This window comes from Camponotus vicinus, unplaced genomic scaffold (genome assembly GCF_025532165.1).
Source record: "Camponotus vicinus isolate PSW18456_S1 unplaced genomic scaffold, iyCamVici1.0 SCAF_9, whole genome shotgun sequence".
In the NCBI taxonomy this organism is placed as follows: Eukaryota; Metazoa; Arthropoda; class Insecta; order Hymenoptera; family Formicidae; genus Camponotus; species Camponotus vicinus.
Genome location: NW_028141981.1, coordinates 5028142 through 5049040, shown reverse-complemented (window position 1 = coordinate 5049040; position 20899 = coordinate 5028142). Strand labels below are relative to the sequence as shown.

General features: G+C 34.4%; 2 protein-coding genes across 8 annotated transcripts in view; one reads left to right on the top strand and one right to left on the bottom strand.

Moving 5' to 3' along the window:
* Positions 1-18485, top strand: part of LOC145976684 (neural cell adhesion molecule 2) — a 194167-nt gene extending 175682 nt beyond the window's left edge. For all 3 annotated transcript variants that reach the window (XM_083107989.1, XM_083107991.1, XM_083107990.1), the window contains 8 exons: positions 4965-5109; positions 5244-5374; positions 6476-6635; positions 8026-8319; positions 10980-11288; positions 12683-13009; positions 13408-13598; positions 14673-18485. In XM_083107989.1, the coding sequence (XP_082964115.1) occupies positions 4965-5109; positions 5244-5374; positions 6476-6635; positions 8026-8319; positions 10980-11288; positions 12683-13009; positions 13408-13598; positions 14673-14948 (1833 nt within the window). In that variant the 3' untranslated portion in view covers positions 14949-18485. The remainder of the gene's footprint in view (positions 1-4964; positions 5110-5243; positions 5375-6475; positions 6636-8025; positions 8320-10979; positions 11289-12682; positions 13010-13407; positions 13599-14672) is intronic.
* On the bottom strand, positions 16995-20688 carry LOC145976687 (uncharacterized). Of its 5 annotated transcripts, none has more exons than XM_083107997.1 (8): positions 20490-20684; positions 20302-20376; positions 19958-20023; positions 19609-19710; positions 19261-19371; positions 19028-19189; positions 18670-18838; positions 17007-18069 (listed from the first exon to the last, which is right to left on the bottom strand). In XM_083107997.1, the coding sequence occupies exons 2-8, from the start codon at positions 20308-20310 to the stop codon at positions 17975-17977; spliced, it is 714 nt and encodes a 237-aa protein (XP_082964123.1). In that variant the 5' UTR covers positions 20311-20376; positions 20490-20684; the 3' UTR covers positions 17007-17974. The 5 variants fall into 5 exon arrangements, with proteins under 5 accessions (XP_082964124.1, XP_082964123.1, XP_082964122.1 ...); XM_083107995.1 differs by having other exon boundaries at positions 17022-18069; positions 20297-20376; positions 20490-20682; XM_083107996.1 differs by having other exon boundaries at positions 17008-18069; positions 20302-20684.
* Positions 20689-20899: the final 211 nt, after the last annotated feature.

Here is a 20899-nt window from a genome sequence, read left to right as displayed (position 1 = left end):
GATTTTTAAAACTTATTTAACTCTATTAAATGAACTCTCATAAATTCTCATATTGAATAATTAACTTTCTAAAACATAATAATATATGAAAGGTATATTTCCTGGATCTCTCTTTAAAAATCGGCAGCATAGATATTATTATGTGTATTATATATTAGTTATAATGCATTAATGTGTTTTGATACTTTGAAATTATCAAAATGCGTTCACATGTGAATAAGTATTTTAATGGATAAACTAAATCATAAATGTCAAATTAGCACAGTTTTTGAATTATGCATCTACTTTGTAGTTTTTTCTCTCGAATATGTTAAAAACGCATCTATCACCGCTAGAAAGTTTTGTCGTATGCGTATCTAAACTTTCAGATTCTTTTTCATACACTCATTTTATCTTCCTCTAAAGGAATGTATCATAAAAAATCAAAAGAATTAATTTATTAATCCTCCTTGATTTAATTTGTAACTTGTGTTGACCAAGGAATTTTTAGAAATAAATACAAGAATTAGTAAATATACAAATTAAAATATCTTTAAAAAATATTAAATTAACTCTTTTAATTAAGTTTAAAATATTTGCATAGTTGTGTTTTATGGATAGCATCGAATTAATTTCCGCATTAGCGGAAGACGACAATTAATCTCTTGCATTGTCTCAACTCGTCCGGTTGACATGTGTCTCCTAATTTCATCGCGGTGGAACTGTAATTTCCACGTTCAATTTCCGCGGATTAAGCGACGAGCGCAAAAAAAGAACGATAGGCACGACCGATTACGTGATTGACTGCCGTTTACAGTGCCGTGCACGGTACAAGGATTACGTTTAATTGATGGGAAATGCAGCTATCCTGAAGGGCTGTAAACGTCGGAACATATTCTTATAACATTAAAGATAAAAAATTGTTACGATAATAAAAAAATTTAACATGAAATTAAACGAAATGCGAACACATCTTTTTCTAAAATGATATAACTGACACAATTTCTGTTAAAATTTACAATTGAATTTTCTCATATATATATCTTCTTTGTTTGATTTTTTTACGTGAAGATTTTATAGGTAATAGATCCATTAATAATAAGAGAATCAATTTTCTCAATTCTTTCAGAGAGAAAAAAACATAACAATGAGTTATTGGCTATTTTGTGATTGTTTATTGAACACAATCAGAGAGTGTTTTGTTCACAATATGAGATTTTCTTCATATAAATCGTAGATTCGAATTCGACACATGTACCTTATTGAAAATAAAATGAGAGAGAAAAGTCTAAAAATTGCTTTAATACAACATAATATTATCGAATTATATTCCGATAAAAATGCACATTTCATCGTTATGAAATTAATCAATAGCAATAATGAAAAGACGCATCAAATATTGATAAATATAATTATAATGCAGCCAGCAATGAGAGGAATATCTCGCTGGGACGATATTTGATCTAGAATCCTCTCGCGTACGCATACCTTTTCTCTCGTTCTCTTTTTCAGTTGCTTTCTCTCTCTCTCTCTCTCCCTCTCGATTTCGATACAATTCATTAATTCATTCAATTTCATTTCGAACGCGCGCGGCAAAATAAATTTCGATTTAACGTAAATCGAACGCGCTCTAATCGGAGCGCGGCGTTTCTGTTGCGAGAAACGGATGAAGGTATTTCGTATACAAAGCAAACAAACGTCAATAGAAACACGGATTAGCGACGAAATGAAAGAACGTACTTTCGAATAAATTGACCCGTTGTCGGGCAAAATCGAGCATCGGTCGCTGTTTATTCTACTTCGATTTTCCCCACACCGTACTGTCACCCCGATAAAATACACCGGGTGGTGCACACAAACGCGCAAACAACGCCATACGCGTCGTATCCGCATTTTGATCCGCATTTAAGACGACGGCGTAAATATTTACCGGGGAACGGCGGATTAAGGACGCCGATGACGACGACGACGACGACGGACGAAGGGCTCGTGCACGGGACGGAGAAAATATTGTTTCAAAGTCGATACACGACACGGTACTGCAGATTGTTTCGTTGCTTACGTAAGAAAGTTAAACATAGAAGCGCAGAGGATAGCCAGAAGAGGGAAAATAGTGACTGGGAAGGATCGCTATAATCCACGGTTAAACGTCGGCCAAGGAACGAGAGGCTCGTTCCTCTTTTCTCACTCTCTTCTCCGTAATTACGCAGTTCCTCGGCAAGAATTTTCGAGCTTCATCCTTCTCGGTTTTGCGCGATTTCGCAACCGCGCATAAAAGTAGCTACTAGTGGCATACATAATGCCTTTCGCGTAAACGAGCTTCGCACTTTCGGAGTATTTTTCTCCACCGCGTATCGTCTGCAAAATTGCAGCAATTACGTTAATCGATTCGACCCCTCCCGGAATGCGCAACCAGAAATATATTTTTAATGGATAGCGCATCTCATTTCGTAATTATCTTTGCGCGAAACGGCTCCCTACCGTCGCCATTGGAACGACATTAGAGCGCGCGAGTCTTCTGCCGTTGATTTATTCCCCCAACAAGACACGAAATTTATTATTCGCGAGCACACAAGCGCCTCTGTCCCGCGATTATTTTTTAATCGCGCGACAGGACGCGAAGCCACGTCGCGCATCCCGCGCAAGATTGAAGGTACGGCTCTTTGTATGCTTGTCTCTTGCAAACATCACGGAAAAGTTAAAAAATCGTCCGAGATATTTTGATGGTTTTATGAAATATTGCTTTATTATTCGTTTACAGAGATGAATAATGTAAGCGATGCATTTTTCTGGCTACTGTGCGCATAATTTCGGTTTATAATTAGCAGATCCGGTTCATTAGATTAAACGAGATTTGAATGTTTAATTTACGCATCGTAAAATAGAATTAATTTATAATCCATAAACTTCATTTTTCACAAGCGGATTTTTAAATGGAGAAAAGCTGCTAATGATTTTGTCATGAAGTTAACGATATGTTGGATAAAATATAAAATATGAGCGATAGTGGGCAATATAAAATTCAAACTCTCCGCTACACTCATTCGCGGCAAAGCTGAAAAAGCTCCATATGTGCCATGATATGAATAAATTACCTGAATTACTGAATTTACTGTAATTTATTTTAAAATTAAATTGGAGAGATACGCACGCGAAATATAATAATTTTTTCTATATACTTTTATCTAATAATAATGATCACAAAGTAAAAAGTGCAGAATATATCGAAAAATATAAATATAAATTTTGCGTTTATGATTCTCTCTCTAATAGAAGGCTCTCTTGAAAGCCTCTCAACTATTTACTCAGACAGTAGTAAAAAAAAGAATATTCAGGCGAATATACTGTCATATTAATCGATAGTTTCGAAATAAAACAAATTTGTGCGGTTTGCTCTATGTTTGTTTTACGATCAAAATCGACTAAACACGAATTTCGTAGTCTTTAACTCATGTTATTTACTCATCCCTGCTATCAATCGGCGAACGCGTTTATTTACCAAACTCCAACTGGCAAATAACTGATTTACGAAAAAGGTAGCTTTGTCGGTTTTTACTTATTTGCACGTATTCGCACACGCGCTTGTACACGTTTCAACGTACGAATGGACAAAAATAATTTTCGAAACATAACAATAAAAGAATATTAATCGACCACACGATATATAACGGATGTCTATTATAGCGTTGATTCGCCTTGATTAGAATGTGAATTTGCCGTGGAAGATCGTTGCAGCATTCTCTCTGATTTAAATTATATGTCGCCTAATGACGCTTTTACTAGAGTCTCGTACCGGTGGAGTCTCGCGCGGTGGACTGGCGACCCTGCGATAACGATAATTTACGCACAATTACGCGGGACAACGTGCGCGACCGAAAACTTTATTTTATAGTCGCTTTAAGAAGCTGTGCGACCCGAGGTCGGGTTTGCAAATTGCATTGAGTGCGCGTCCTGATGGTGTAAATCGAATCCAAAGTCCCTCTCGGGCGCGCGGCTTTCCGTGCGGAGATGCGCATCTGATCGTTTAGAGGCGTCTTCTATTTGAAGAAGTTCTGAAGACAAATTTGCACTTGGCAATAGCGTCGAATTAAATCTGTAAATTTTATAAAAGACATTTTTAAAATGCAATAATTCGTTTTTTTCTATTTTTAGTTTAAAAATCGAAATAAAATCTAAAAAAATTGTTAAATTATTAATTATATAATTATTATTTATATAATTTTATTATTAATTATATACTAATTTCTAGAACAAATTTTTTATTTTAAATATGGTACATAATATTGCTATACGAAATAATAAACAACTTTAAAATATCTTGAGAAAGAGAAGTGAAATTTATTTGTGTTAGAGAGATGTTCTGAAGTGATTTATGAATAAAATGATAATAAAGCATTACTTTAAAAAGTATATTATCTATATATGTGCGTTTATATTATCGGTACTACTTTAAGAGTTTCATTGTTCGTGTATATACATGTAGGATAAAGTTTCTTGATAGATGATAGATTCGCTATTAGATTAGAAAAAAACAACCAAGAATCTAAATGATATAGGCAACCTAGCAAAATAGAAAAGTACAAAATCTCTTATTTAATTTTTACACACACATTTAATATAGTTAAACAAATCGTGAGAATAAATCAGAGGGAAATACATACATTGAATAAATCAGTTACCAGTCAAACTGATGTAATGACGGTCCGATCCCTAAAAGATAAAAGCTACTTCTTTGAAAAATAGGTCGATCCCTCGAGAAGGATAACGAGAGATTGATCGAGAATTTCGGCGATAGTTAGCGCCAACCCTCCAGATCGGGTGATAGATACGCTTTTAATATATGAGGGCTTGAACGTCATCGACACAACGTAGAAGGTAGATAGGCGATTGCTTCGATAAAAAAAAAGAGAATAAATGCAACGAACAGAACGGCGCCGGCAGGGCGGCGGAATCAACCCCGGAACGTTATCATAATGTTGTTACAGACTTCCGCCGATGGGAACACGACCACCAGCGTTTTATCTTTCATAGCGACGAAAGAAGACGCCGGTAGACATTTGTCGTGTCAAGCTGAAAATCAAATCATGGGAACCGCGCCAATAGAAGACGGCTGGATACTCCAGATACAATGTAAGCTTATAAACGGTGACGGTTCCTCGACTGCGTCTTCTCCCCCTCCGGGGACCGCGCGCGCGCGCTCTTTCCTTATTTATTCAGACGAATCCAGCCGACTTTGACGGTTTATCGAAGGTTGTGATTCACAGACACGCCGGAGACGCAGATCCAGCTCGGCACATCACTGAATCCTAACGCAATACGCGAAGGCACGGACGTATACTTCGATTGCCTTATACAGGCCGAACCGTCAGTTTATAAGGTGGAATGGCGGCATCAGGTGAGTGAGAATACAATTTTTATTCAGGACAATATATATATTGTCCTGAATAAAAATTGTATGTTTTTTTTTCGGTCCATTATTTTATAGACGAATTTTCGGTATCTTGGTGTTTGTAAAATTCAATACACAATATACAGATAAAAATGAATATAACTTTTTAATCTTTCTCTCAATGCACGAGTAGCTGAGTAAAAAGCGATTTGAATGTCAAAAATTTTTATATTGTGCTCTCCATCCGAAACAAAACACAAAGGAACTTTATATATTCAGAAACTCCCTAAAATATAACGAAAAAGAATGCTTAATGTCCAGTCGTTGTTACAAAGAAATTGTCGCAATGCAATATGTCGAAAATATCTAGAAAATACTCGAATATATAAAAAATACTCATATATTAATGGAAATATTGTGAAAAATTATGCATTGACAGAAGGATTAAAAGTTACTACAAAAATTTAATTACTTTAAAGTAAAATATACAACAAGCTATTTTCTGAATCATGTACTGTGTTAGAGGTTCCTAGATAATAAGATTTTTGATCAATTAAATTTCTCGGAGAAGTATTTTTATCGTAAAATATCTTCGGAAGAATTTCTTGAAAAACAAGATATTCGCAGATCGTGCTACGAGAATATTATCTCGCGTATATTTCTTCGTTTAGAATCGTTGCGATTATCATTAATCAATCTTGAAGATACGCAACAATGTTCGTCGCGAGTAATTCGTCCATATAACCCACGCCCGGAAAGTTCTAAAACCCAAGTGTCGTAAACAGATTGGTCTCTTGCCGGCTAACAAGCTCGATTATGCCCGTACTCGCTCGCGAGAGCATCGGCTTACGTTAAGACCGAATACAAACTTCGGCGCTCGAAGCATCAAACTTTTATAATAACTTCTCGTCACCCGAGCTGCGAGCACTCCCGTATTCTCTCGTTTCTCGACGAGGGAGATTGTATGGCTAGATTCTTGTTTACGTACAAACACAAACACGCTGGAACGCATGCACACACGCGGAAAATAATTCTCGCGTCCCGACGCGGCGAAGGCTGGCGGTTCAATCTACCAGCGAGAAGCGTCAATTATCGTGTTTCTTCCAGAGCAAGGCACTCCATCACAACATCACGCAGGGTATTATAATCAGTAACCAGAGCCTGGTGCTGCAGGGGGTCGATCGCAAAAGCGCGGGCAATTACACGTGCGTGGGATATAATACCGAGGGCGACGGCGAAAGCTCACCCTTTTATCTCAACGTGATGTGTACGTATCACGGCATTTGCTAGTAGTAAGATACTGAAAAGGTCAGACGCTTCGGTGTGAAATAATTTTACACTAAAAATATACGTATACATATAAGAAATATTTAAAGTAATTCTGAAACTTTTTATGTATGTATGTAAAGCTACTTGAATTATTTAATTTTTTTTTTAAATTAATTACACAATAATTTTTCCTAATTAATAAACAAAAAAAAATATCTAAGGCTTCTCAATGTGAAACGTATAATCGGGTTTTCATGGATTATTGTGCAAATTGTTAAAGTACTATTAAAATTTCCTTCGGTGATAAATAAACGATTTTTCCAATTATTTATCACGCTAAGAACGTAAATGGTAACGTGAGAACGATATGGACAGCGTAATGAAAAACAGACACGCTTCGTTTGGCTGGCTTTAATTAATAATGGATTATAACGCGTAAAGATTCGGTATTCCCGTAAATTTTCACTGTGAAATTTTAATTCCGGGTTTACGTGCATATGTCCGAATGTCCCTCGTGAATTGCGTGTGTAACCAGTTCGGCTGTTTGTCCGTTTGCGCGTACAGATTATCGAACGCGATATCGAAATATTTCACGGATCGTAACAGCTTTACTAATCAATATTTGAATTGATTCGTGAGTGAGAACTGACTCGCTATGAAACATATTACAGCAAAGCTACTCCCGTGTATTTAATACAGAAATTTGTAGCTAAAAATTACAAGCGCGTTATTAATGCAATAATATCCACATAGTCAGTTATAAAAAGGGCAATAAAAAGAAATGGACAAATTTTGAAAATTTCTAGTTTTATTAATTTATTATGAAATTATTTAAAGTTAAAAAAATTATTTATCGTCTGATTATTTATAATAAAAAGTACGAATATTCTGCATGACAAATTTCAAGCTGAATTTTTATGTCTTGATTTTAATTTAGCTATAAAATTATTTAACATCGAAATTAAAATACCTATGGAAATTGAGCTTTATTCGTTTAAATGAGTGACAGAGAATATCTCTTTTTATGTATTTTCACAGGAGAATATTTAAAGAAATATAATATGTGACTCTGAATCAGCAAGATATTAAATTTTAATAATTTTTAAATCTTCTCCGTAATAGTTTTAATATGTTAGCTCTAAAATTATCAGAAAAAATCTATTAATAATTGAAACGAAAGTAATAATAAAATATTTTATGTATCTTGATTAATCAAATTATTTTCTTATTAGACTTTCATGAGAAACTTAATAAATCTAACTGTCAATCAAATTCTAATATATTTAGCAATAGCGAGAGCTGCGCGAGAATATAAAAATAGAACGAATATCATTCATATCCGCACGTTCTAATTATTTATCGGTGCTGTTCGACTTTCATGTTTGCAGTCGCTCCTACATGCAAGCCAAATCAGACCAAGGTCCATGGCGTGGCAAAACAGGAGAAGGCGAATATATCCTGTCAAGTGGATGCAAATCCACCGGAAGTGCAATTCAAATGGACCTTCAACAACTCTGCCGAGAGTATCGATGTTGCGGCCGGTCACATCGCACGGGCCGGTACATCCTCCATCGTCTCATACACACCAATGACAGAATTAGATTATGGCACACTGCTTTGCTGGGCTAGCAATCATATCGGCCAACAACAAGTGCCCTGCGTCTATCACATTATACCAGCTGGTAAAGTATCTTCTCATTCATGTCCGTATCATGATATTGGTGAAAATATGAATCGACGTTACGAAACTGGCTCTTAATATGCAGTGTGAATGTTCGATCAAGGAGATTGATCGTCACGACGGGATTGCGACGTGACGTGATAAAATTGTGCAAATTATTCACGAATTTAAAAAAATCAATAGATAAGAATTCTGAATTATTCATAGAATTTCAAAAAATCAATAGTTAAGAATTCTGAATATTTGGTCATATTTAATTTATGATTGCTTTTTGTGAAAAAAAAATAAGCGGATAGGAAGAAAAAAATTATTTTTAAAGAGAAAAAAGTAGCAATAAAAATAAAATGATTATAATTTTCTCTGATTTAGAAGATTAAAACTTTTTCTCGGATTTAGAAAATTAGAAAAATGTATGCCTCCAAAAAATAGATTTCCATATAATCCGCTTATTTTTCGAAAACTAATAAAACCGATGATAAATCCAATGCTAATAGTTTTCATTTGAGAAATTCAACTCTTCCGAGAATTACAACTTTATGCTAATTTAGGATTCAGATTTCGCTCCTAGTTTCCAAAGTTTCAATTTACGTAATTGAATAACTAATTCAAATCTTAATATATATAATTGGAAAGATGTAGCATGTGTCACTCTGTTGGGATTATTCAATTATCTAAAATTTTGAAATCTTGTAATCGTAATTAGCTCCAAAATTAATATAATCGATAAATTATTATAATTATATAAAGCATCAATATATAAAAATCAACAAAATAAAATATTGAAATCACAAGTTTTTCAAATATCAGAAGCTTTTGTAATATATAGATGTATGAAACTTAAAAAAAAATGCATATATATGTTCGCATCTCGCTAGTATGTAACATAAAAAAATTAGTTTATTTGTTAAATAAAAATTGTTATAATGAAAAAATCTAATACTGCTGCTGCTTTTTATTCATAAAACGCGATTTAGAAAATTCATGCAAGTCTAACGGAGATCCATAACGGTGGCACATTTCCCAATAATGGTCATATTTCTGCCGATATTGATGCTCGAGTTACCAATTAATCGCGATTCGCTATCAAATTGCTTTAATGCAAAGAAAACGCGCAACAAGAACACACATATTTGGGACATAAAAGAAAACAGTTTTCGTCTTTCACACCGCAAAAAAAGCAAATTCAACGTCAACAGATAAAAAGCGGGAGAAAAAAGAAGGAGGGAGATAAGGAAATGGAGGAACCGCGAAATGGTAGCAGGTGTCCAGCACTGTGATTTTTCAGCAACCATGAACGCGAGAACAACCTCGGCATATTCCTGCTTATTTCCTTTTCTTTATTTCTCCTCTCTCGCGACGCAATATGCCATATTCCTGTTACCGTCTCGTTCCTACCCTTTTAGTCGGCTGTTACGAACCGCAAAGTATCACCGGCTAATACCTCTGCAGGAAAAACCACACAGACAACCGTGCATCTTTACAGCCGACTCGGTTACAAGTGACTCTTGTATTCCAGCGAACCGTGAATCAGATTTACAGGGCAACTATCACGCCCTGATTCGCGACTATATCGCACACGAAACGATATGTTGCATAACGCTGCTTCTTCCGTCGTCTGTATAAGAGACTATACATCATCTTGGCGAGAAAAGTACGTAATATCGAAAGTTAGAGTAAACTTTAGAACACGCTGATGCTGAAGAGAGTCTACTTACATAATTAGACTGCTTATATAATTAGTTTGTTTAAAATGTAGCACACTTTAACAGCGGCATAAAAAATAAGTATAAACGAATTTTAAAAACATTGAGAAGAGTTATCAAATAATTAATTTACATTTATACAAATACAAACATTAACATTAACAAACATTAACATATTCAAGAATTAATTTATATTTATATTTATATAATTTTTTTACTCTAGAGAATCTAAGAATATCAACGAGATTTCAGATAATTCAATATTTCAATTTTGCTTATTTTTCTACAATATATAAAAATATAGTATTTATTAACTGTTATTATAATTACATAATATTTAATAAAAGGCAGCCAATAATTTTATAAAAAAAATATAAGCAAAAAAATTCTTTTACATTTTTAACTTGATATAAATACGCGAGCTTAATGTTAATAATCTTAAGAGGCTTTTCTCTTAATATATTCCTATTAATAATCTTAAGAGGCTTTTGTTGACATGCAAAACTAAAGTATCTCGATATATTGCTAACACATTAATTCATTTATCTCTACAATTCGCTTCACTAGCGTTTAAAGCAAATGAAGTTAAACAAATATTTGTCATCAAAGCTTTGAAGTATTTTGTAACAGTTAGTTAAAACATTGAAACAAATTTGTAATTTAATAGATTTATTTCTGAAAAATTTGATATAAAAATAAAAAAGTTATCAATCTCTAATTTTTACCAATAGATTCAAAACTTTATTATTTTTATTATTTTTTGTTCTTCTATTCTTTTTGTTGGTCATTTTATCTCTATTTTAATATCTCTGGTGTAAAAGTATGTCAGTTACCGAAGGCACTACTTGTGGGGAACTGAAAGATTGTCTCTGCGATATTATCGCGACCTCGTGCTCATTACCAGCGCGCAAATAGTTTCGTGCAAACGCGATGCATTTTAAAACTTTATCCGTGACAGGTCGGCCGGATATGGTCCACAATTGCACGACCTCGAATACATCGACCAATTCATTTTCCGTGCGATGCGCGGAGGGCTTCAACGGCGGTCTGCCACAATCCTTCCTGCTAGAGGTGCGCGAGAGCAATAGCCAGGAGTTGCGTGCCAATCTGACGTCGCCGGTGCCGCGTTTCAGCGTCACTCACCTGGAGTCGGGTGCCCTTTACCAGGCTTGCATTTATGCTTATAATGACAAGGGCCGTAGCGAGGCGATGGTGGTGCAGGCCGGCACTCTGAGGCTACCGGAGAAACAATTGACATCTGAGTCAGGTGAATGCGCCAATACCTATTCCTGTCTCCTCTCTAAATCCAAGACATTAGCTGATATTTTCGCGCCAGAAATCGAATACCTAATGATATCGAAAGCTATGTATCGGTTCTGCAGCGCCCATGTCGCACATTCAAGTGACTTGATACTCATTTGATGTTCGTATAAAAATTCCTGCAAGATTCGCTATAACGTTAACAACTCCAAAGCTTTCGATATCTTTTGAACGAAGCTTCGATACTCGGTTTGCTTAAAAGTTCCAAAGAAGTACTGGTTCGAGAGCCATCATTCTATCTGGTGTATCTTACATGAGTGGTTCTCAAACTTTCTTGCTTGCGACATAAAATTCTTACCATGAGAAATTGTGCGATCGTATTTTGAAAATTGAAAATTGATACAACTAAAAAGAAATCAATTTCTCTCTAAGAAGTAAAATTAAATTTAAAAACGGTGTAAAATTCAATTGGCCTTATAAAATTAATAGGCAAAATTTTTCTCATATTGCAAAACTTATAAAAGATAATAAATTAAATGAAAGTATATAATTTTAATTTTTAAAGTTTTCCTGACTTCTTTTAAGCCTCTTAAAAATTTTTTGCCAGTCGTAACGTTTTTCTCTCTATGGTACGATATGTATATATATATGCTGGACAACGACATATATATAATTACATAATCTCGAAAGGTTTACATAAAGTCTGAGTAATTACGAAAAAATTTCGCGTCGATCATACAGCGCGAATGAAAAGTCGCCGCCAATTGGCCGGACTGATGAAAAGCCATTGAGTCAATATTAATTCGTCGAGTGAGCCGCGTAAAAAGCTCCCGGCGCTTTTATGATCGCGCGAAAAATCGGGTCAGAAATTGGCGATTTAATACCGTCAGACAATTTTCCTGTTGTTTGCTCGATACGATTGTTATCGTAATTTTTAATTCATCTATCAAAGATTGTTGAGAGATCTCGCGCTTTATATTTTTATTAAAATAAAATACGTGCGCTATATTTAAACCATTATCCGAATCGCATTTCAACAAAATACATGACCGAATCAAGCATAACTCTTGTAATCTCGAATACCTTTTATTATATCTTTTATTCCCTCGTAAAAGCTGCGCTTGTTGCGCTATGCATGATATATCATTCTGTAGCACCATCTATACTCTTATTAATATTATCGTATCGCATAAAATCCATTAAAAATTTGATGTCATGTCAAGACTTTAAAGTGCTTTTAAAAGCGTTTTTATCAGAATGGATCGGAATGGATTATTTATGTCATAGTAAATGATTGAAAGCTGCTTAAAATTATTATGTAAATCGCGTAAATTTGGAGGAATTCTATGACCGATACCAATTATTGTAATTCTTATTTTTTTGCCTATTTTGACGTTGCAGAACGACCAAGACAAAATATCAGGCTAACACCGATGTTGAGCGTGATGATCGGCGTGGTGACGGCCCTCATCATCGTTGCGGTCATAGTGATGATCGTCTTACGGGTCCAACATACGCACGTGGAAGAGCAGAACAAATCGCAGATGGAGGATCACGCGAAGCAGACGAAGGCCGTCCCTATACAAAGGGAGCTACGATTTCGAGAGGGATGCAGTCTGCTCGCGGATGAAAAACATCCCAGTAGCCCGTTCAGAAAGCTCGACACCAGCGGTGACCTCAGCGAAAGCGATGAAAAGAATCCGGATATCATTCCGCAACAAATCACTGGTTTGTATCTTTGCGATTCGCTAATTATAATTCTGCATTAATTCTGACAAAATAAAAGGAGCGAGGCCAAAATTACGTTGAAAAATCTAAATTTTTTGTCTAAATTTTTTATCTTTGTTAATTTTTCTGCAAAAAGAAAGTACATAAGTAAAAAAATAATTACGATGATACATTTAAAAAAAATATACGAATATAATTTATATATAAATCGTCAATGTTTTAAAACATTTTCCTCATAACTAAAAGAAAATTTTGCCGAGGAAGTGCCTTGCTCTTTTATGTGCTTGTAAATTATTTTCGAAAGATTTTCCTCGCATTTATTACATACACGTGCATTCGTAAAATTCTGTTATGAAATTTCTGATTGTAAAAGACTCATGATTGTGCTTTCTCTATAGGCGATGAGCCATCAGAATATTTGAGAAAGAGACGTCTGGTATCAACGATCGAGACATCACCGTCGAGGAGTCTTTTGGAACACTCGACGGTGACTTCCATCAGCGGCCACAGCAGTTACGTCGGTTACTGCACGATCCGCAATGGCATGCCGCTGCACGAGTTCTCCAACTTGTCGACGAAGCACAAAAGCGTGAGTTCTATTGAAGATTCAATAACGTAAACGTGCAAATATCCCGTAGATGTTTAATGAAATAATATAGTAGAGCTTGTATTAATAACAATCAGTATGCGTCAGTCTGCAATTGAAGTAATTCAAACAATATGCATGATGTGATTCGAGATTAAATTAAATAATTAAGTAGAATATCAATGATGAACACGATGTAAAACATAACAATGATAATATTCCCTTAAGGGGGGAAGACCCTCCAGACAACAGGTTTTTCAATAATTTTTTACAAAAAACTGAGAGTATTTATTACATTGAATGAAATTATATATTGACATTGATGTTCAAATGTATACACACAAATTTTTTTATAAGAAAAAAAAACAAAATGGCGGCGCTACAGCTGCTCAAACTTGGCTCCTTCAATTTGCGCTGTGGAATGCCCAGCCCCTTGTAGTCAACTGAAATCAACCAATCAAAAGTTTTTCATTAAAATAAGTTATTTCGCTTTGTATGTACCTATTTTTAACGAAAAAAAAAAATGAAAATTTGAACACAAAAAGAAAAAAATTACACTTTTTTTTTATAAACAAATTGTTAAAAACAATATTTTTAGTAATAATTATTACTAAAAATATTGTTTTTAACAATTTAATTTTTTTTTGTGTTCAAATTTTCATTTTTTTTTTTCGTTAAAAATAGGTACATACAAAGCGAAATAACTTATTTTAATGAAAAACTTTTGATTGGTTGATTTCAGTTGACTACAAGGGGCTGGGCATTCCACAGCGCAAATTGAAGGAGCCAAGTTTGAGCAGCTGTAGCGCCGCCATTTTGTTTTTTTTTCTTATAAAAAAATTTGTGTGTATACATTTGAACATCAATGTCAATATGTAATTTCATTCAATGTAATAAATACTCTCAGTTTTTTGTAAAAAATTATTGAAAAACCTGTTATCTGGAGGGTCTTCCCCCCTTAACTGAGAGCTTCGTTCCCTCTCTCTCTCTTTTTCTCTCTCTGTCTCAAGTAATTATTGATTACTTTGCATAATTAGACTGATCCATTGATTGCCAAAAATTACGGGCGCATTTCAGTTTCAGCCACTAGTGGGTGACGTCTATGAGAGTGGTGTTTGCACCCTACCGAGGCAACACTGGCCCAGCCAAAGTGTACAATCGATGACAATGAGTCCTCCGATGCTGTACGCCGGTCTGGGTGTCGTCACCAGGAACTGTCCGAGTAGCAGTGTTCTCGTAACGAAGGATTGCGAGACGCGAATGCCCGGCCAATGCTGTTTAACGGTTCAGTCGCAGAAGGACGCGACGATAGGTACGCCGGTAGTAATGGCCAAGAGGGAGAGCTCCGTGTGACCCTACACCCACCACGGGGCCTGCACTTGCAGCGTGAGCGAACTGCTGTGAATTACGCCGTTTGTCAATCATGAGATAGTGTCAGTTCCGAACAACACAAGAACATCTAAAGGATATTTGTAGAATATCTTTAGAATGTCTTTACGCTAAGATTGAAATATCTTTTGAAAGGCTGAATAATTATTCTTAGGCTTTTAAAGAACATTTGAGACGCGCGTCTGTTATTATCTAGATCCGAAAATTAAATCCGAAAAGAAATCTTTTGGAAGATTCGTAAGAAATTTAAACTGATACATTTCTCAAATGTCTGTGTTGTTCGGGACACTTTGGGCATGCGAATCGGTTCGGGTTCGACGGGTTTATGTTTCCATTCTAACAAAACGTCACGAATTTGCGCCTCTCTGTTGAATCAAGTGCCCTTTTTATCCTGAAGAATGACGAACCGATTGCTCTGCCGGCATTTCTCACTTCGTGCGTAGCTTCATGACTGTGCCCCGGTGGAATCTCGACGAGCTTCTGCAGTGTGGTAGAGTGAGTTTACGATGTGTGCATGTGCAAGCGAAAGAAAAAAGTTCGCCGTGCACACTCCTGTATATATCTCGAGACGCGGAAGATATTTTGTACGAGTCGCGTATATTAACGGTTTATTCCCACTTTTACTATGAACACAACACTGTACAATTTGTCTAGTCGATGTAAGTATAAATATGTATATGCGTTAAGTCGTCGTGGAGGCGTCAGATCAGAATAACGTACACTGAGAGGGATGATCAGCGTATCATGTCGTCGCGCGTGCGGCATAATTATTTATAATGATGTTGACAATGCGGAAACAGAAGGAGAATCGCGAGGAATTGTATCAGAGACATATCGTTTGTATCGGTCGAGTCGAAACGTACAAAAATCAGAGACGGAGCAGTCAAACAAAACAAAGGAAAAGGGAAAAGGAATATATAAATATTCCCATCGCGCTTCTGTCTCTCAGTTTGCAGTATTCTGAATTATCGTAAAATCAAGTATCTCTTGTACAATGTATAAAGTAACGACTTCCTTCGAAGTAAATGTACTGAGTATGATGAACGTTGTTTTCCAAAGTCTTGAATCTTATTCTATAGAAAGAGGATGCATTTCGCATTACGAAGGCGTCCTTCCGTAACATGTGGTAATCGCGATAGCACTTCTAACTTACTGCCTGTTTCGACGCTTGTGAATCTTGTTGGTACTTCGTTCGGCAGAGGTTACCGCTCTTAGCCTCTTTGTATTATATAGCTTTAAAAAAGAAGAAAAAAAAGGGTCACCAAGAAGGAGGCCTCGTCATATCCTCCGTACGGTACAGGAATACTCTCGTCGCCAATTGGCTCAAGACCTTTCGCTACCAATCCGCGAAAGATAAGCTGATGAGAACTGGACGTGTAGATTGATATCGAGCAGTCGACTGCTGGACGGTGCATTTAATAAGTTATTTCACGCGAGATGCGCGCGCGTAAAAGAATCTCTCCTTTTTGCGAGAAGTGATAACCCGTATTTTGCTTCGATCTATATAGATTGATTTTTGCGTACAGGTTTACGCTTCCTCGATTGGTGCGACGATCTTGCTGCGACTGCAAGGATTCACGTGAGGAATAGAACGTATTTTATTCTATATGGCTGTGTGCGTAATGCGAGAGAGAAAGAAAGAAGATATCTTTCTAATAATCTTTTGATGTTCACTATATTTAAATGAAATCGATCCTAGTATACATGTATATCGTTCTAGAATTCGACAATGTAATTATAAAATTGATCTATCGACGAAATAATCGCTATATCGCATATTTTTTTCGAGCATTATAGCGGAAAGCATTCCAGAAAAATAAGGCAAAGATTTTTTAGATAAAATTATTTTTCAAGTATATTTCAAAAGCGCAAAAATTTATTTATATGTATTTAAAAAATCGCATTATAATTTTTTGTATATTAACTATATTAGATCATCTTACTTCTCTATTAGCAAGATTATAATCTTTAAATTAAAAAAATCTTAATTTTATTTCAATTCAATTTTATTTCGATGCGACAATGTTAGAAATGAAGTCAAAGTTTTGTTGAAACAATTCTATATTTGTCTATCAAATTGAAACTTTGCAATTGACCATAAACGGAATGTAGGTTGTGACTATTTGCAGTCGCGTCGTCGTATTGCAGTTTGTTATATGTGTATACAAGTAACTATGCAGAAGAGGCGGCCCTACATGTACGAAACATGTGTTCGTATATATATTTCCAAAGGAAACGATAGACAATGATCGGGAATATTTAGAATTACTTGATGTTATTAAAAAATGAGAATGATAAAAATCATAATTTTAAGCAAACCGTAATGTCCCGAGAAATTCTAAGTAAATGTTATTTTCTCGATCGTTTAAACGTTACGTTTTAAAAGATCATTAAAAATGAAACAAATCGTTGATTATTATTATTATTATTATTATTATTATTATTATTATTATTATTATTATCATTATTATTATTATTATTGCCATTAATGGAATTGATGTCGGAATATTGTGAGTGTACATTATCGAAGAGAAATTTTAGTAATTGTTGAAATGCGCAGTCCATTCACCCCCATTTCCTCGCTCCTTCTCCCTTCCCCTCTTGTTATAACTTTTGCACATATAATAATTATAATTGTGTATGCAGTAAATAACGCTAAAAAGAGAGTTTATAATCCGATGAGAGAAAAACGTCACGAGAACCGTACAATAAAACCTAGATTCAAACTGCCAAAGTTTCTACTCTTTATTCGTGTGTGTCTGTGCCTGCGTGCGTGTGCGCAATCATTATACACTATCATTATGCACACATATTATAAAATCACGTGAACTTTATAAATAGTTGCAATTTTTTTTCAGCAGAAGATATAAAATCTCTAAAAGTATTCACTAATCTTATTTTATTTGCTATATTTTACGAAGAAAAAAATAATTTATTATTTTTCTCTCATATCTTGTTAATAATTGTTGACTTCCAAAGCACGTTTATTTTTAGCTGTTTGGATCATATGAAATTTTTCGATGACCATGTTCGTCGAACACATCGCGTGGCATGATATTGCAAGGTGGTGGCCATATATTATTATCTGTAAAATGATCAAACGATATTTGTCAGCTCCCCAGCACTGAAAAATATGTATCGAGATATTTCTCGATCGCACATAAATCACGGAGATAATTTTAATGAAGACAGAATATACACATATATTTGACTGACGTGTGCCGTTCACCCTCGGCCTCATTTCCGCGTGTTACTTAAATATTGATTAAAAATAAAATACAGGGGATATCTTTTTTTAAGAATAAGAATGCGTTGCATTAACTGCCTGTACGTTATAATAAGGAGACCGGATCTGACCAGCTGCCATTTATGCAAGACAACAGATTGAAATTTGTATATGTACTTAGTTTAGGACTCTTCGATACACACGAGTCTCATGTACCCTTATACCAGAGAATGTTTTTTTGATATTGTAAATATTCTGAAATAAATAATCGTTTTTATTCACGCGACGATGTGCATTATTGCATCCCTTCTAGCTCCGATCCTCACGAAGATGTCAATGAATCGTCACTAATGTCTAACATTAATATTCATGCTGATGTTAATATTAATGTTAACTAATTAATATTAATATTATACTGCTATTTGAAATTTCCTTAAAATAGACATATATTATTCTTACCGTCCCAAAACGCGCTAGGTGACATATCGGAATACATTTGCATATATTCCTCAACAGTTTTTAAAACAGGCGAATTTACGTTCAAGAGAAACTCGAGGACTGTGCTTTCGGGTAGGCACTGGGCCGCCTTGTCTCCCAAATTCCGCAGCACGTCTTGAACGTCGATCGACTGTAAAATCGCATAAAGCTGTGTCATCAAACAAAATTAAAAAAAAAAATTTTAACTTCATTCAATATCAGACTCGCGGAATCGCTTCAAACAATTCTTTGAAGCTTCGTTAAAGCTTCGTCTCTCTCTCTCTCTGCTAACTAAAAAAATACTTTATAAGCTCCCTTAGGATTTTACATTTCTACGAACCTTTACATCCAAACCTATCTTCGCTATGTAGTCACATAATGTGTATATTTTCATTAAGCAATTTGAGACTTGTTTTTGAATGTCCTCTAATGTATGGCCTTCTAAAGTCCCTATTAATGTAGGCGGTATCGTATAAACATGGCACCAGCTCGTGAAAAATCTCTGAAAGCGCGATATATATTTTGCATGATCATTTTTATGTAAATATATATGCGTCATATCGGGTCACCAACTTGATGAACATGATGATACAAAGGCAAAGGAATCGCTTTCCCAAATTTGCATTCATTGTTCTCCGCGATATACATAAGCTCATAGTGTTTATAAATAATGTCTTCCCATGCCTTATCAAGAAAATTAAATTTCTATCTTATTTATTATTTATTTCTTATTTATTATTTTGCTCATCTTTCATGAGCAAATAATTGAATAGATGATACAAATAAGAATTGTTGTGATGGTAAATTAAAAAATTTACAAATTTCACAATTTAATTAATATAATCATAATTTATCTTAATATTTTTATAATATATAATATTTTGTGCATATGATATAAAGATATTGAGTGTTCTCGAATACCTCTAATACGTGTACATAACACGTTGGATAGACAAGAAACAGTCCTGTTATAGGCATGTCGCTATAATCCATGTGTAAATCGTGTATAATATCTTCCATCCTCTATAAAATATGGTAAAGAAATGATTTATTATAGTAAAAATTAATTATTATTATTTATTAACTATAATTGATATCAGAGAACTCTTGTGTCAAAGAATTAATATTAAAATATCTCTTTACAGAACGCCAACCCAAAGTTATGAATTTCACTCGCTATTCTCGTTAATAAAAATTATTTACGCAGATTATTGTATTTGAAATTGCAAAATTCTGAGTTATAAAATAGAATTTATAGTAATACAATTACTTTTCGCAAAACTTCATGAGTTCCACGATATTCTCCAAAATAGACAACTCGTGTAACGTAAGTATTCTGAAAAAGAAATACAATGTATATTTGCTACATATAAAAGTTAAGCAAATTGGAAAATTATGAATTTTAATGTTATAATTTTTTAATGTATAAATTTCCATTTATATACGTATCGTGTTAAATTTATATTACATTTATAACAAAAGAATATTTAAGTTTTATTTATGTTTTGAAATAAACTTTTATATGCAGATTTTTTGGTGTATTATCACATGTTTCAATGCTATTATTATTATAAACATTTAATTGCAAAGAAATATTAAAACAACTTACACAACCTGCAGCATAAAGATTGTATCGTATCACATCCAAAGCACTTTTTCTGACTTGTTCGGTTATGTGAATCATTAGTCCTTTGCATATTAATTACGTACGAGATATTGATGATATTAATTGTACAATATGTTATTATTAATTTTGCAAATAATATTTGTACATAAAAGCAGAAAATGCAAAATCTGCTTACTTTCTTTTCAGTTGTATTTTTGACATAATTTTAGCATGCAATACGATACAACCATAGACATATTAACATGTTAATATTTAATATGTCTATGGATACAACACAATAGATAAGGGCTGCGTTCCAATATTCACTGCCACTACTGAAAATCTATAATTTACGTGACGTACACTATAGATTTTCAGTACTGGCAGTGAATATTGGAACATAGCCAATACATCAAAAGAGTTCGATATTATCGATATAAATATTTGCTTTGAAATTAGTTATTTATGTCATTTACGCAAATTTCATATATACAACAGATACACACACACACACACACACACAAGCATATTATATGTATATACATACGTACATACATACATGCATACTCAGCATTAAAAACTCATTTATCGAAATTAATTTGAAAT